The sequence below is a fragment of the Nansenia antarctica genome (genome assembly GCF_963989245.1).
Source record: "Nansenia antarctica genome assembly, chromosome: 7".
Classification (NCBI taxonomy): Eukaryota; Metazoa; Chordata; class Actinopteri; order Argentiniformes; family Microstomatidae; genus Nansenia; species Nansenia antarctica.
The window spans coordinates 10,789,608-10,806,353 of NC_137677.1; the positions used below are offsets into that span (position 1 = coordinate 10,789,608).

At 44.5% G+C, this 16,746-nt stretch overlaps 2 protein-coding genes across 2 annotated transcripts; both read left to right on the forward strand.

Moving 5' to 3' along the window:
• Positions 1-2,805: 2,805 nt before the first annotated feature.
• On the forward strand, positions 2,806-8,318 carry LOC308162376 (DBH-like monooxygenase protein 2 homolog; the record flags this gene model as incomplete). The annotated part of the gene is made up of 9 exons (XM_080536533.1): positions 2,806-3,072; positions 4,048-4,194; positions 4,824-4,976; positions 5,546-5,704; positions 5,815-5,917; positions 6,098-6,270; positions 6,438-6,529; positions 7,534-7,630; positions 8,184-8,318. 9 exons carry the CDS (start codon positions 2,806-2,808, stop codon positions 8,316-8,318), a joined length of 1,326 nt encoding a protein of 441 aa, XP_080392659.1.
• A 1,706-nt stretch (positions 8,319-10,024) lies between these two features.
• Positions 10,025-16,353, forward strand: LOC308162377 (DBH-like monooxygenase protein 2 homolog; the record flags this gene model as incomplete). The annotated part of the gene is made up of 9 exons (XM_080536534.1): positions 10,025-10,291; positions 10,657-10,803; positions 13,359-13,511; positions 14,081-14,239; positions 14,350-14,452; positions 14,633-14,805; positions 14,973-15,064; positions 15,570-15,666; positions 16,219-16,353. 9 exons carry the CDS (start codon positions 10,025-10,027, stop codon positions 16,351-16,353), a joined length of 1,326 nt encoding a protein of 441 aa, XP_080392660.1.
• Between the last annotated feature and the right edge of the window lie 393 nt (positions 16,354-16,746).

A 16,746-nucleotide genomic window follows, 5' to 3' on the forward strand; every position in this document is an offset into this window, starting at 1 on the left:
TTTGATAAAGCCACTTCCTGCTTTTAATGAATGAATTAAACTGTCTGGCCATGCCCCGTAACTGTCTAAGCCACTCCCACTTTGACACAAGCTCCGCCCACTTTGATACAAGCCACTCCCACTTTGATACAGGCCACGCCCACTTTGATAAAGCCACTTCCTGCTTTTAATGAATGAATTAAACTGTCTGGCCACGCCCCTTAACTGTCTAAGCCACTCCCACTTTGACACAAGCTCCGCCCACTTTGATACAAGCCACTCCCACTTTGATACAGGCCACGCCCACTTTGATAAAGCCACTTCCTGCTTTTAATGAATGAATTAAACTGTCTGGCCACGCCCCTTAACTGTCTAAGCCACTCCCACTTTGACACAAGCTCCGCCCACTTTGATACAAGCCACTCCCACTTTGATACAGGCCACGCCCACTTTGATAAAGCCACTTCCTGCTTTTAATGAATGAATTAAACTGTCTGGCCACGCCCCTTAACTGTCTAAGCCACTCCCACTTTGACACAAGCTCCGCCCACTTTGATACAAGCCACTCCCACTTTGATACAGGCCTCGCCCACTTTGATAAAGCCACTTCCTGCTTTTAATGAATTAATTAAACTGTCTTGATTGATATTATATGTTGGCTACATACTGTTGATGTTGAAAGTGTAACAGTATAGTTTTGAGCATTACAGTAATTGTACTCTTATGTTTATTTACAGTTTTACAAAATAACCAAACGACCACTCATGTTTCTGAAGATTTAGTAAAGAACTAAACTTTACTCCAGCGTCTGAGGATTCATTGATGTGTCAGTGTGTGTTCGCTATCTGTTGAAGTTGCACCCTGGTTACGCGCAGTGGGAACAGAATAGGTAGTAAACATTTAAAAATGCGTGAGACTTGAGAGCCCTGAATATCCGGTTGTTAAGTCTGACGTCAAACGTGACGTTTTGCAATTTCCGGCTCCAAACCAGAAATTCTCCGCACCAGAGTACCAGTGTACTACAGCGGTAGAATGACAGTTTAATCGTTTTTTAGACTCGGATCTATTCATACAACAAGGGACACAGCACTTTCCCGTTTTCCCCATATTGTCAGGGTATTTGAGCCTCGGAAAAGCGCTATATAAATATAATTTATTATTATTATTATTGCGGCATTTCGAAGACAGCGCCTCAGCCAACTTTGGACCCGGAAACAACCGATATTCGGACAGACAACAGGAGAGGAGAGCAACAGAGAGACAGACAACAGGAGAGGAGAGCAACAGAGAGACAGACAACAGGAGAGGAGAGGAGAGCAACAGAGAGACAGACAACAGGAGAGGAGAGCAACAGAGAGACAGACAACAGGAGAGGAGAGCAACAGAGAGACAGACAACAGGAGAGGAGAGCAATAGAGAGACAGACAACAGGAAAGGAGAGCAACAGAGAGACAGACAACAGGAGAGGAGAGCAACAGGAGAGGAGAGCAACAGATAGACAGACAACAGGAGAGGAGAGCAACAGAGAGACAGACAACAGGAGAGGAGAGCAACAGAGAGACAGACAACAGGAGAGGAGAGCAACAGAGAGACAGACAACAGGAGAGGAGAGCAATAGAGAGACGGACAACAGGAGAGGAGAGCAACAGAGAGACAGACAACAGGAGAGGAGAGCAACAGAGAGACGGACAACAGGAGAGGAGAGCAATAGAGAGACGGACAACAGGAGAGGAGAGCAACAGAGAGACAGACAACAGGAGAGGAGAGCAACAGAGAGACAGACAACAGGAGAGGAGAGCAATAGAGACAGAACTGAGGTGAGGTGAGCAACAGAGATAGTTCAGGATGATAACAAACAGTTCAGTATGACAGAGACAACTAATAGAAAGACAACTGTATGATTATAGAGTTTACATGTTCAAGGAAATATTGTATGATAATAGAAAGGTACACTTTAATTTAATTAAAGAAGTAAAAAAGAACACATTTATTATCACAATTGCATTGTGTTCCATGTCGTTCTCCATTGAATAAATAATGCCTAGTTGAATGGCTAAACAAGACAACTGTCTGGACAGTACTGCTAGAATTATTCACCTTACCGCTGCACAGATAGACAAAGGGTATAAGTCCATTCTGTTAACATTAGGTCTACTCTGCTAACAAAGACTATTCCAGTTGATTTGTCAGTTGTTGTGCATTATACTTTTGTTGTGTTTGCAGTTTGCCCTTTAATAAGTTAGATATAAAAATAATTAAGTTATATATATATTCTCATGCTAAAATCGACTGTAAATCCAGATTTTAAAGTTGATATTCTTCCCCGTGGAGCATGCCCCCATAACCTGTGCCCCACCCAAAATGTTTATCACCAGCCGGCAGCCGCCACTGGAACTTGTTATTGTGCTTGCTGCAGCAAACCCTAACCCTCAATGCCTAAACGATGATATTTCATGTGAACCATTCTAGATCCTATATATTATTTTGGCATACATTGATATAAATATACTTTCTAACACAGATGTTTAATTACTCAAACATGTGTTTTTCTCAATTTCTCACATGTTTATAGTGTAGGCCTACAGTACACTGTCTGTCCTTATCTACTGATGTCTGCATGTATTTGTATATTGTTGATGCTATACAGTTCATGTGAGGAGAAAATAAAAAGCTTTAGCCTATTCACTATGCACCGCCCACACACGGGTGTGGGAAATAGTAATTACCGCTACACCTGCATATAAAACGATGTGGTCATGTGACTCTCGTTCTCTCTCTGCGTCTCCGTGAGAACACACGTGTCAGAATAGATCTCATGGTGGCAGCATGCGCTGTGTCCTCCTCTCTCTCCTCCTGGCCTGGTCTCCGTGTACAGGGGCAGGTGAGGAGTACGTCCTGCCCTTCACGGAGCACCTGGACCGGGATGGGGACGTCACCCTGAGGTGGGGCTTCAGTGAGGTCCAGGGTACCATCACGTTTGAGCTGGCCGTCAGGACCACAGCCTGGGTGGGCTTCGGGTTCAGTCCAAACGGGGGCATGCCGGGGTCGGATATCGTCATCGGAGGAGTCGGACCCGACGGCTTCTACTTCACGGTAAAAGTCAACATTTTAAATCACATTTTGTTTGGGGGAATTTTTACTGGAGGAGAAATTAGGGTAGTGTATTGTAGTTTTAGTTATGGTATTAGAAGCACTAATCCTAGTGGAAATGTTGTAGCATAAGTAAACATAATTGACTCTAATTGACATAATTAACTTAAAAATTCCAAATCTTCTAGTCGTTCAAGTCAGATGTGAAATATATTCCTCAAGATCTTCACTCCTAGGGGGAAAGGCTCTATAGATAATATTCAAGAAACAAACATTCGCTTTGTTGATGAGGAGAGCGATGTAATTTAAGTGTTGCATTGTAATTAGGGCTGGGTTCAAAAAATCGATTTCCCGATTCTGAATCGATCTTCATTAAAATGAGCGATTATCGATTCATAAATCCCGAGATCGATTTTTTTTTTTTTTTTTTTTTTTTTGCTTGCAGCTTCAACCCGCAACGAGATCTCGTGGCCAGATCTCGCGCTACAAGAATTTATCATATCTCACGCAACGTGAGGTCTCAACACTAAAATCTAAAAACATGGCGATGGCAGGGACACTCAAGTCACCACCAGGCTTAAAGTCAGATGTCTGGGTGCATTTTGGATTTAAAAAATGTGACGATAGAGATGAGCTGGACAAAAGCAAAGTCATATGTAAATAAAAAGTACATTCATGTAACTGCTTTGGAGTCAATTCATTGATATGTTTAACAATGCTACATGTTATAGGGTTCCTTGAACCATTTATAGCATTAGTTCAGAGAATCTCTTTCATATTCAAGCAAAAAATGTATATTGTAACTAGATCGAATCGGAATCGAATCGAATCGAATCGAATCGTGAATCGAATCGAATCGGGCTGTGAATCGAGCTGTGAATCGGAATCGAATCGTTTTGGGAAATCAGTGGCGATACCCAGCCCTAATTGTAATGACAGCTATTAGGCCACATCATTATTTCTTTGTCTGCCCTGTAGGATCGCCATGCCACAGCGTTCAGCCTTCCCTTGGTAGACCTTAAACAGAGCTACACTCTCCTGTCCCTGACTGAGGTCGACGGTCACACCACCATGACCTTCAAGAGGACCATCCAAACATGTGATACAGACGACTTCCACATCGCTGTAAGCCAACACTTTACCAGACCTGGGTTAAATACATATGACTAGGATCCTTGGTGTTATTGCCCATGGTTGTAAGGTTCTGTTGTCTGCCATATAAAGATCATCTGGCCGATTTTGGCCCGATTTCCCCCCTTCCGACCAAGGACAGCAAACGCCCGATTATCGGATGGCTCTAAAGATTATCCTACAAGATTATCCTGTGGTGTGAGGTGTGTTAAGTGTCCATTTCTCCCGACAATCTGCTTGGAAAATGGTCGGGGCAGACGATCGTAAATATTAAACGTGTTCAATATTTACGATCAAAAGTCCTCTTGTGTGTGGTCAAAACTGACAGCTACACTGACAACAGGGTACTACTACCCTGATCACGTGAGATTTCTGGTTTGGGGATGAGACTCCAGACTGTCGGTGGACAGATCTTTATGCATGTGGTCGTATATCAGAGCACACCAAACACAATACGATCTAAACTGTTCAATCCATGAATTTTTTAATCTTGATGTGTGGGGTCTCTCTCAGATAAAAAAATCTGTTAAGATTGAGAAAATCCTTAGGCTATATGTGTACCAGGCTTTAGTTGAAGTTTCATTGTTGCCCATCAAGTCCGCTCTCCCTTCCCTCGTCTTTAGGATGGTCCCATCAAGCTGATCTACGCCTATGGAATGACTGATAAAATCGAGTACCACCAGGACCGCAGAGGAATCAAGGAGGTGAACCTGCTCAAGTACATGCCCAGAGCCATCCTCCCAGACAGCAACTTCATAGACTACACTGTTCACGATGTAAGTTTGACTTGATGCACTAGGAATGAGATCTGAGGAATTCTGGAATATTTTTGTTTTGTGGTTCCCCAGCACCAAGAGGTCAACATGGTACCTCTCAAACCATGTGTTGATGCATAATGTTGCAGGCTCATAACACTTTAACCACAATGCCACCTTGAGGATAAGCTTTGAATTACCTGTTGATGTGATCAGTCAGTTGGTCAAACATTCCTGTTCCCCAATTACAGTATGATGCAAGTACAAGTAGTATATTAAACCTACATGTCATTGTGGAATGGAATGCTACTGCATGATTGTGGTAACCCACTTGGCTATCTCTTTCCTTGCAGTTTATTGTCCCTGCCATTCGCACACACTACCAATGCAAGATCATTGCAGTACCGAAACTGAATGGGAGACGTCACTGTTATCGGGTAAATATATCTAATTTAATGGTTGTGCCAATTTATGAAGGCTGGTAATTACACATTTTTCACTCCCTGAACAAGGGTGTTGTGTTTAACATTGGTTACAAAGTTACGTGCTTATTCACACTCTCCTCTCTACCTCCCATTTTACTTGTTCAGTATGACCCAATCATTGATAACCTTGACCTGATCCACCACATGCTGCTCTATGGCTGCCCATCATCTGTGACCAAGACTGACGAGTACACGTGCTATGAGCCCACAATACAGGACGAGGAGTGTTGGGCAGTGGTGACAGTGTGGGCAGTTGGAGGAGGGGTGAGACTCCACGTGCGCACATGCTACATTCATATTTATAGAACTGGATGAGTAAGGTTTTTGACCAGGGAAAAGTGATACATTAGTTTCAGCATCTTCTCCATCCCTAGGTGTTTGAGCTTCCGGAAAATACCGGTATTTCCATCGGAGGAGATCATGACGCCACCTTCTACAGGCTGGAAATACACTACAACAATGTCAAACAGGAAGCGGGTAACATTTCAGTCAAATCATGAAGTATGAACAGATGAGCTATATTGCAGACCAAGAAGTTGCTGATGCTTCAAGGAAGTGCCGGTTAAAGCTTGGACCTCTGGTAGTTAGAAGTTACAATTGCATGCAGTATTTAGCTCTGGCTGTGTCCATCAACCTGGCTACTGTCACCCCCTACAGGCCGGAGGGACAACTCGGGGATAAGGATGTACTACACTGCCCAGCTCAGGCAGCATGACGCAGGTTCCTTATATTTAGGCATGCCGGTGCTTCCCACATGGGGCTACGCCATCCCACCCAACGCCTCAGCCTTCCACAGCTACGGCATGTGTAACACCTCACACATTTCAGAGGTACGCATAGATGCCAATAAAAGAGGTGAGACTATTGGCTACAAAATTCATTGGAGAAACAGAGATGGGATCCAGTATGGTGTCTTAACAGAAAGGGAAGTTTGACATGGATCCAGTTTAAGATGCCCTCATTCCTCTTCCTGTCACTGACTCTCCTCCCTCACCAGTTCCTGGCTGACCCTATGCCTGACCTCCAGGTGTTTGCTGTGTTCCTACACTCTCACTTGGCCGGGAGGAAGTTGCGAGTCGGCCATTTCAGGTGAGGGGGAAGGCTCCCATTGGAGGGCTGATCCCAGAATTAGTCATGACTAACCTCGGTCCCTGGCTAATGGTAAATTGACTTATATGTAGGGATGCTCCGATTTATCGGCCACCGATTTAAATCGGCCGATTTCACTCCAAATGACTCGATCGGTGATCGGCAAAAATGGCCGATCGCAAAAACCGATCTTTTTTTTACATTTATTTTATTTTTTATTTTTTTTCCTGGGGAAGACAGATAACTGAACAGAAAACATAGGAGGACGTAACAGTATGTAAACGATGAAGGCCACGTTTATGAGGTCTTTTATACAGCCATATCACTGACTTGGGCTTCAGGCCCTAACTGGGTGATAGGCCAGACTTTTACTATGCCATAAACATGGGTCTGCGTTTGCTTGGTGCCTAATGGATCAAAACTTTTGTCTAAAAAGCAAAAAATATGTAGGCTATCCAGTCAGTAGGCCTACAGTTATGTATTTTTTTTAAAATCGGTATCGGTATCGGTATCGGTTGATCTTGAGGAAAAAAATCGGTGATCGGTATCGGCCCCAAAAATCCAGATCGGAGCATCCCTACTTATATGCCTTATTCCAAAGCGCTTTACAATGGCTTCTCATTCACCGATTCACACACACATTCACACACCAATAGCGGCAAGCTACTATGCAAGGTGCCGGCCTGCTCATTGGGAGAAATTTGGGGTTCAGTGTCTTGCCCAACGACACCTCGACATGAGGGGATCGAACCGCTGACCTTGCGATCATTAGATGCCGACTCTACCTCCTGAGCCACAGCCGCCCCATTATTGCACATACTGCCATGCGTAGCTCTGAATTAGAAACGTGTGGTGTGTAAACGTGAGGTAAAGCCAATGGCTATGTGACCGGCAGTTTCTCCCGGTCCTTCTAAGTGTTGAGCACCATCTAGTGGTTAGAAGTTATACTGGAGTAGCTGTGTCTTTCTAACACTTTGAGCTCTTGGTTGTTTTACCATGAACAGGGGCGGAGAGGAACTTGACGTACTGGGCTTTGATGATGACTACGACTTTGAGTATCAGCAGATTTACCACCTTGGGAACATTAAGACAATTAAACCAGTAAGTATTCCTTTGAATATTGTTGTAATCCACTGCCCTCATTTCCTGCCCTAATTTTTAAAATGTTATCATTGTTATTACTTGCATGTACTCTATATGATGAGGGGACCAATGTGTAGTGTTTGTGGTCTGTTGATGTCAATTCTTGGTTGTGGAGTTACTTCTAAAGCGAAAACAATTCTCTCCCACTGCAGGGTGATGAGCTTATGGTGGAGTGCACCTATAATACTGTTGGTCGCACAGGACCAACAAAGGTTGGTGTACTCACTGTTAGTGGGGAAAAGGGTTACAAAATGGTTCTTGGACTGTCCCTGTGGAAGAACCCTTTTGGTTTCTCAGTAGAACCTTTTTACTTACAAACCTGTTACACTCATGTTTAACTCCTGTGCTGGTATTATGTTGCTACTCCATAACTTAACTTCATGTCTCATTACATTGAATAATGAAAGACATTTCCACCCACAGTAGATTAGATTCAACTTTATTGTCTTTGCAGAGCTCAAGTACCAGACAACGAAGTCAACAACATCTGTGTCTAATGTTTTCCTCTCAGATGGCATTCGCGACCACTGATGAGATGTGCCGTGCTGATATCTTCTACTACCCAAAAATTGCCATTTCCGATTGTTGGAGCCACCCAGACATACCCTACCTGGCAGAAATTTTGGGGAAGCAGGAAAAACAGTAAGAGAAAGTCACACGGTTCCACTGTTCGGCTGAAACTACATATATATATATACTGTACGTCGGTTGTTTCCACCATGACTGTTGAATCCTGTCTTTGAACCCTGCAGATTGATCCAGGAGATTATGACCCAATCTTGGGACGAGGAGGCCATTTTACGTCATGAGGCCACAATGAAGGATATCCCTCAAATCAAATTCGTCCGAGGCCTGCATGTAAGCGTCTCTGAAACATCACAGGCCATGTCCCTATACTCTTCTCTTCCAAGACTGTTCTCCATCATGACCATTTAATGTGATGACAATGTTAGTATAATCAAAACTGATTTATCTGCTAGTGTGTTCCACCTCACATGAACTACGAAGGCCCCAGAGGATCAATAGTAACATATCCTTACACTATGCTTTCAGAAGAAAGGACACACACACACACACACACACGTCAGTCATCTCACCCTTCTCCCACATGCTTTGCCAGTTCTGGCTACCAGTGTCTTTTAAATCTATTTCTTCTACTTTGCTCCTTCTATACAGAGTAAAGATGACTACTCACTTTATTATGAGGGAATGATCCAGAACATGAAAGTGATCCCATCAGAGCCTTGCAGGAGTGATCTGGTTACATCATCGCCCACGGTAGCCCCCAAAATAACAGCGCCCTCAAAAGGAGCCCCTGGCTTGTGGCCCTCAAAAGGAGCCCCTGGCTTGTGGCCCTCAAAAGGAGCTCCTGGCTTGTGGCCCTCAAGAAAAGGAGCTCCTGGCTTGTGGCCCTCAAGAAAAGGAGTTCCTGGCTTGTGATCTGGAAATTTCCACTGCTGCTGGTCTTGATGGTTGTTCTTCAGTGAATGTTGGCTTGAAAGACATTTTAGGGCAAATTACAAGTAGTAATTATTTTTGTTCGGGGGAAGAAAAAGTAGTTTTTTACATCTGATTTTGATTAAAATCCCTTCAACTTTACTGGGTTTGAGCTTTTGTCTTTTTCCATTGAATGGAATTCAATAGATTGTGTCTCTTATTTCTCTGATCAGGACCTGGGGGGTATTCCACAAATGTTGATTAGTATATTGGCGATAAAAATAAATGCCCTTTTGCCCTTTAATAAGTTAGATATAAAAATAATTAAGTTATATATATATTCTCATGCTAAAATCGACTGTAAATCCAGATTTTAAAGTTGATATTCTTCCCCGTGGAGCATGCCCCCATAACCTGTGCCCCACCCAAAATGTTTATCACCAGCCGCCACTGGAACTTGTTATTGTGCTTGCTGCAGCAAACCCTAACCCTCAATGCCTAAACGATGATATTTCATGTGAACCATTCTAGATCCTATATATTATTTTGGCATACATTGATATAAATATACTTTCTAACACAGATGTTTAATTACTCAAACATGTGTTTTTCTCAATTTCTCAAATGTTTATAGTGTAGGCCTACAGTACACTGTCTGTCCTTATCTACTGATGTCTGCATGTATTTGTATATTGTTGATGCTATACAGTTCATGTGAGGTGGAAAATACACTAGCAGATAAAAATAAAATAAAAAGCTTTAGCCTATTCACTATGCACCGCCCACACACGGGTGTGGGAAATAGTAATTACCGCTACACCTGCATATAAAACGATGTGGTCATGTGACTCTCGTTCTCTCTCTGCGTCTCCGTGAGAACACACGATGTGTCAGAATAGATCTCATGGTGGCAGCATGCGCTGTGTCCTCCTCTCTCTCCTCCTGGCCTGGTCTCCGTGTACAGGGGCAGGTGAGGAGTACGTCCTGCCCTTCACGGAGCACCTGGACCGGGATGGGGACGTCACCCTGAGGTGGGGCTTCAGTGAGGTCCAGGGTACCATCACGTTTGAGCTGGCCGTCAGGACCACAACCTGGGTGGGCTTCGGGTTCAGTCCAAACGGGGGCATGCCGGGGTCGGATATCGTCATCGGAGGAGTCGGACCCGACGGCTTCTACTTCACGGTAAAAGTCAACATTTTAAATCACATTTTGTTTGGGGGAATTTTTACTGGAGGAGAAATTAGGGTAGTGTATTGTAGTTTTAGTTATGGTATTAGAAGCACTAATCCTAGTGGAAATGTTGTAGCATAAGTAAACATAATTGACTCTAATTGACATAATTAACAAAAAAATTCCAAATCTTCTAGTCGTTCAAGTCAGATGTGAAATATATTCCTCAAGATCTTCACTCCTAGGGGGAAAGGCTCTATAGATAATATTCAAGAAACAAACATTCGCTTTGTTGATGAGGAGAGCGATGTAATTTAAGTGTTGCATTGTAATGACAGCCATTAGGCCACATCATTATTTCTTTGTCTGCCCTGTAGGATCGCCATGCCACAGCGTTCAGCCTTCCCTTGGTAGACCTTAAACAGAGCTACACTCTCCTGTCCCTGACTGAGGTCGACGGTCACACCACCATGACCTTCAAGAGGACCATCCAATCATGTGACACAGACGACTTCCACATCGCTGTAAGCCAACACTTTACCAGACCTGGGTTAAATACATATGACTAGGATCCTTGGTGTTATTGCCCATGGTTGTAAGGTTCTGTTGCAGTGGCGGCTGGTGCTAAAATGTTTGGGTGGGGCACAGGTTATGGGGGCATGCTCCACGGGGAAGAATATCAACTTTAAAATCTGGATTTACAGTCAATTTTAGCATGAGAATAGCTCTACCCCCCTGTACAGACCTCGCCATCCCCTCTACCCCCCTGTACAGACCTCTTCATCCCCTCTACCCCCCTGTACAGACCTCTTCATCCCCTCTACCCACCTCTACAGACCTCTTCATCCCCTCTACCCACCTCTACAGACCTCTCCATCCCCTCTACCCACCTCTACAGACCTCTCCATCCCCTCTACCCCCCTGTACAGACCTCTTCATCCCCTCTACCCCCTGTACAGACCTCTCCATCCCCTCTACCCCCTGTACAGACCTCTCCATCCCCTCTACCCCCCTGTACAGACCTCTCCATCCCCTCTACCCCCTGTACAGACCTCTCCATCCCCTCTACCCCCTGTACAGACCTCTTCATCCCCTCTACCCTCCTCTACAGACCTCTTCATCCCCTCTACCCTCCTCTACAGACCTCTTCATCCCATCTACCCCCCTGTACAGACCTCTTCATCCCCTCTACCCCCCCTGTACAGACCTCTCCATCCCCTCTACCCTCCTCTACAGACCTCTCCATCCCCTCTACCCTCCTCTACAGACCTCTCCATCCCCTCTACCCCCCTGTACAGACCTCTTCATCCCCTCTACCCCCCCTGTACAGACCTCTTCATCCCCTCTACCCCCCTGTACAGACCTCTTCATCCCCTCTACCCCTCTGTACAGACCTCTTCATCCCCTCTACCCCCCCTGTACAGACCTCTTCATCACCTCTACCCCCCTGTACAGACCTCTTCATCACCTCTACCCCCCTGTACAGACCTCTTCATCACCTCTACCCCCCCTGTACAGACCTCTTCATCACCTCTACCCCCCCTGTACAGACCTCTTCATCACCTCTACCCCCCCCCAGTTTTCTCTACAATTTCTACACGTCAACGTGTACCGAAACACTTGTTCCCAACGTGGTCCTACGTTTCTCCTACACCAAGACACATACAAAGAGCATAGAAACATACAAAGAGCATAGAAACATACAAAGAGCATAGAAGATACAATCAGAATACAGTCTGCCATTCCTTCTCCCAGCATCGATTTGGTTTTCCTATCATGACTGAAGGACAGATGATTCACTTACTTACACAAGTTTGACTTCGGTAATAGGTCCAGTTGCAATATCAAGTTGGGAACAAAAGATGCCTCCTTCTAATCCATTTGTTCAATTTGTTTACAAAGTCCGGTAGTGGAAAGCAGAACAACGCATTTGTTACTTCACATCCCGCTAGCCATGTTTTCTTCTCATACCAACCCCTCGTAAATCCTCGGTTATACGATTTTCCAATTTTCCCTGCCTTATAAACTTGCTTTATAATTAAATTTGGTCTGGGTGGTCCTAATTCCTTTACTGTTAATTTCTCCTGGTTGCTACGACGGCTGAACGGTGTTTCTTTTAAAGATTCAACCGAGTTGTTCAGAACATTACTAGCCATGGTGAAGCAGGTGAACGAACGTGACGCCGGCCGTATGACATGACGTAAGCACGTACGATTCTTTGTGCATGTCCCAAAACCCCATAGACAAATGACCGAATGGCCTGAAGTTACCAAAATAGATTTTACATGCAAGTCTACGAGAACAGCCTAGTGCAATTTCGAGTAGACTGAAAGTTGCCCTGAAAGGGGCGGGACTTGAAGCTGATTGGAACATACTCCACAGAACACTAGCTGATTGGACTATGATATACTCCACAGAACACTAGCTGATTGGACTATGATATTCAGAAGCAACACTGTCTAGAAGTCATAGAAAAAAAATCTCTCTCTTCTCCCTTTGGTGGGGCATTGTCCAATTGCCCCTAATGAACCAGCCTCCCCTGTTCTGTTGTCTGCCATATAAAGATAATCTGGCCGATTTTGGCCGACCAAGGACGGCAAATGCCCGATTATCGGATGGCTCTAAAGATTATCCTACAAGATTATCCTGTGGTGTGAGGTGTGTTAAGTGTCCATTTCTCCCGACAATCTGCTTGGAAAATGGTCGGGGCAGACGATCGTAAATATTAAACGTGTTCAATATTTACGATCAAAAGTCCTCTTGTGTGTGGTCAAAACTGACAGCTACACTGACAACAGGGTACTACTACCCTGATCACGTGAGATTTCTGGTTTGGGGATGAGACTCCAGACTGTCGGTGGACAGATCTTTATGCATGTGGTCGTATATCAGAGCACACCAAACACAATACGATCTAAACTGTTCAATCCATGATTTTTTTTTATCTTGATGTGTGGGGTCTCTCTCAGATAAAAAAATCTGTTAAGATTGAGAAAATCCTTAGGCTATATGTGTACCAGGCTTTAGTTGAAGTTTCGTTGTTGCCCATCAAGTCCGCTCTCCCTTCCCTCGTCTTTAGGATGGTCCCATCAAGCTGATCTACGCCTATGGAATGACTGATAAAATTGAGTACCACCAGGACCGCAGAGGAATCAAGGAGGTGAACCTGCTCAAGTACATGCCCAGAGCCATCCTCCCAGACAGCAACTTCATAGACTACACTGTTCACGATGTAAGTTTGACTTGATGCACTAGGAATGAGATCTGAGGAATTCTGGAATATTTTTGTTTTGTGGTTCCCCAGCACCAAGAGGTCAACATGGTACCTCTCAAACCATGTGTTGATGCATAATGTTGCAGGCTCATAACACTTTAACCACAATGCCACCTTGAGGATAAGCTTTGAATTACCTGTTGATGTGATCAGTCAGTTGGTCAAACATTCCTGTTCCCCAATTACAGTATGATGCAAGTACAAGTAGTATATTAAACCTACATGTCATTGTGGAATGGAATGCTACTGCATGATTGTGGTAACCCACTTGGCTATCTCTTTCCTTGCAGTTTATTGTCCCTGCCATTCGCACACACTACCAATGCAAGATCATTGCAGTACCGAAACTGAATGGGAGACGTCACGGTTATCGGGTAAATATATCTAATTTAATGGTTGTGCCAATTTATGAAGGCTGGTAATTACACATTTTTCACTCCCTGAACAAGGGTGTTGTGTTTAACATTGGTTACAAAGTTACGTGCTTATTCACACTCTCCTCTCTACCTCCCATTTTACTTGTTCAGTATGACCCAATCATTGATAACCTTGACCTGATCCACCACATGCTGCTCTATGGCTGCCCATCATCTGTGACCAAGACTGACGAGTACACGTGCTATGAGCCCACAATACACGACGAGGAGTGTTGGGCAGTGGTGACAGTGTGGGCAGTTGGAGGAGGGGTGAGACTCCACGTGCGCACATGCTACATTCATATTTATAGAACTGGATGAGTAAGGTTTTTGACCAGGGAAAAGTGATACATTAGTTTCTGCATCTTCTCCATCCCTAGGTGTTTGAGCTTCCGGAAAATACCGGTATTTCCATCGGAGGAGATCATGACGCCACCTTCTACAGGCTGGAAATACACTACAACAATGTCAAACAGGAAGCGGGTAACATTTCAGTCAAATCATGAAGTATGAACAGATGAGCTATATTGCAGACCAAGAAGTTGCTGATGCTTCAAGGAAGTGCCGGTTAAAGCTTGGACCTCTGGTAGTTAGAAGTTACAATTGCATGCAGTATTTAGCTCTGGCTGTGTCCATCAACCTGGCTACTGTCACCCCCTACAGGCCGGAGGGACAACTCAGGGATAAGGATGTACTACACTGCCCAGCTCAGGCAGCATGACGCAGGTTCCTTAACTTTAGGCATGCCGGTGCTTCCCACATGGGGCTACGCCATCCCACCCAACGCCTCAGCCTTCCACAGCTACGGCATGTGTAACACCTCACACATTTCAGAGGTACGCATAGATGCCAATAAAAGAGGTGAGACTATTGGCTATAAAATTCATTGGAGAAACAGAGATGGGATCCAGTATGGTGTCTTAACAGAAAGGGAAGTTTGACATGGATCCAGTTTAAGATGCCCTCATTCCTCTTCCTGTCACTGACTCTCCTCCCTCACCAGTTCCTGGCTGACCCTATGCCTGACCTCCAGGTGTTTGCTGTGTTCCTACACACTCACTTGGCCGGGAGGAAGTTGCGAGTCGGCCATTTCAGGTGAGGGGGTAGGCTCCCATTGGAGGGCTGATCCCAGAATTAGTCATGACTAACCTCGGTCCCTGGCTAATGGTAAATTGACTTATATGCCTTATTCCAAAGCGCTTTACAATGGCCTCTTATTCACCCATTCACACACACATTCACACACCAATAGCGGCAAGCTACCATGCAAGGTGCCGGCCTGCTCATTGGGAGAAATTTGGGGTTCAGTGTCTTGCCCAACGACACCTCGACATGAGGGGATCGAACCGCTGACCTTGCGATCATTAGATGCCGACTCTACCTCCTGAGCCACAGCCGCCCCATTATTGCACATACTGCCATGCGTAGCTCTGAATTAGAAACGTGTGGTGTGTAAACGTGAGGTAAAGCCAATGGCTATGTGACCGGCAGTTTCTCCCGGTCCTTCTAAGTGTTGAGCACCATCTAGTGGTTAGAAGTTATACTGGAGTAGCTGTGTCTTTCTAACACTTTGAGCTCTTGGTTGTTTTACCATGAACAGGGGCGGAGAGGAACTTGACGTACTGGGCTTTGATGATGACTACGACTTTGAGTATCAGCAGATTTACCACCTTGGGAACATTAAGACAATTAAACCAGTAAGTATTCCTTTGAATATTGTTGTAATCCACTGCCCTCATTTCCTGCCCTAATTTTTAAAATGTTATCATTGTTATTACTTGCATGTACTCTATATGATGAGGGGACCAATGTGTAGTGTTTGTGGTCTGTTGATGTCAATTCTTGGTTGTGGAGTTACTTCTAAAGCGAAAACAATTCTCTCCCACTGCAGGGTGATGAGCTTATGGTGGAGTGCACCTATAATACTGTTGATCGCACAGGACCAACAAAGGTTGGTGTACTCACTGTTAGTGGGGAAAAAGGGTTACAAAATGGTTCTTGGACTGTCCCTGTGGAAGAACCCTTTTGGTTTCTCAGTAGAACCTTTTTACTTACAAACCTGTTACACATGTTTAACTCCTGTGCTGGTATTATGTTGCTACTCCATAACTTAACTTCATGTCTCATTACATTGAATAATGAAAGACATTTCCACCCACAGTAGATTAGATTCAACTTTATTGTCTTTGCAGAGCTCAAGTACCAGACAACGAAGTCAACAACATCTGTGTCTAATGTTTTCCTCTCAGATGGCATTCGCGACCACTGATGAGATGTGCCGTGCTGATATCTTCTACTACCCAAAAATTGCCATTTCCGATTGCTGGAGCCACCCAAACATACCCTACCTGGCAGAAATTTTGGGGAAGCAGGAAAAACAGTAAGAGAAAGTCACACGGTTCCACTGTTCGGCTGAAACTACATATATGTACTGTAGGTCGGTTGTTTCCACCATGACTGTTGAATCCTGTCTTTGAACCCTGCAGATTGATCCAGGAGATTATGACCCAATCTTGGGACGAGGAGGCCATTTTACGTCATGAGGCCACAATGAAGGATATCCCTCAAATCGAATTCGTCCGAGGCCTGCATGTAAGCGTCTCTGAAACATCACAGGCCATGTCCCTATACTCTTCTCTTCCAAGACTGTTCTCCATCATGACCATTTAATGTGATGACAATGTTAGTATAATCAAAACTGATTTATCTGCTAGTGTGTTCCACCTCACATGAACTACGAAGGCCCCAGAGGATCAATAGTAACATATCCTTACACT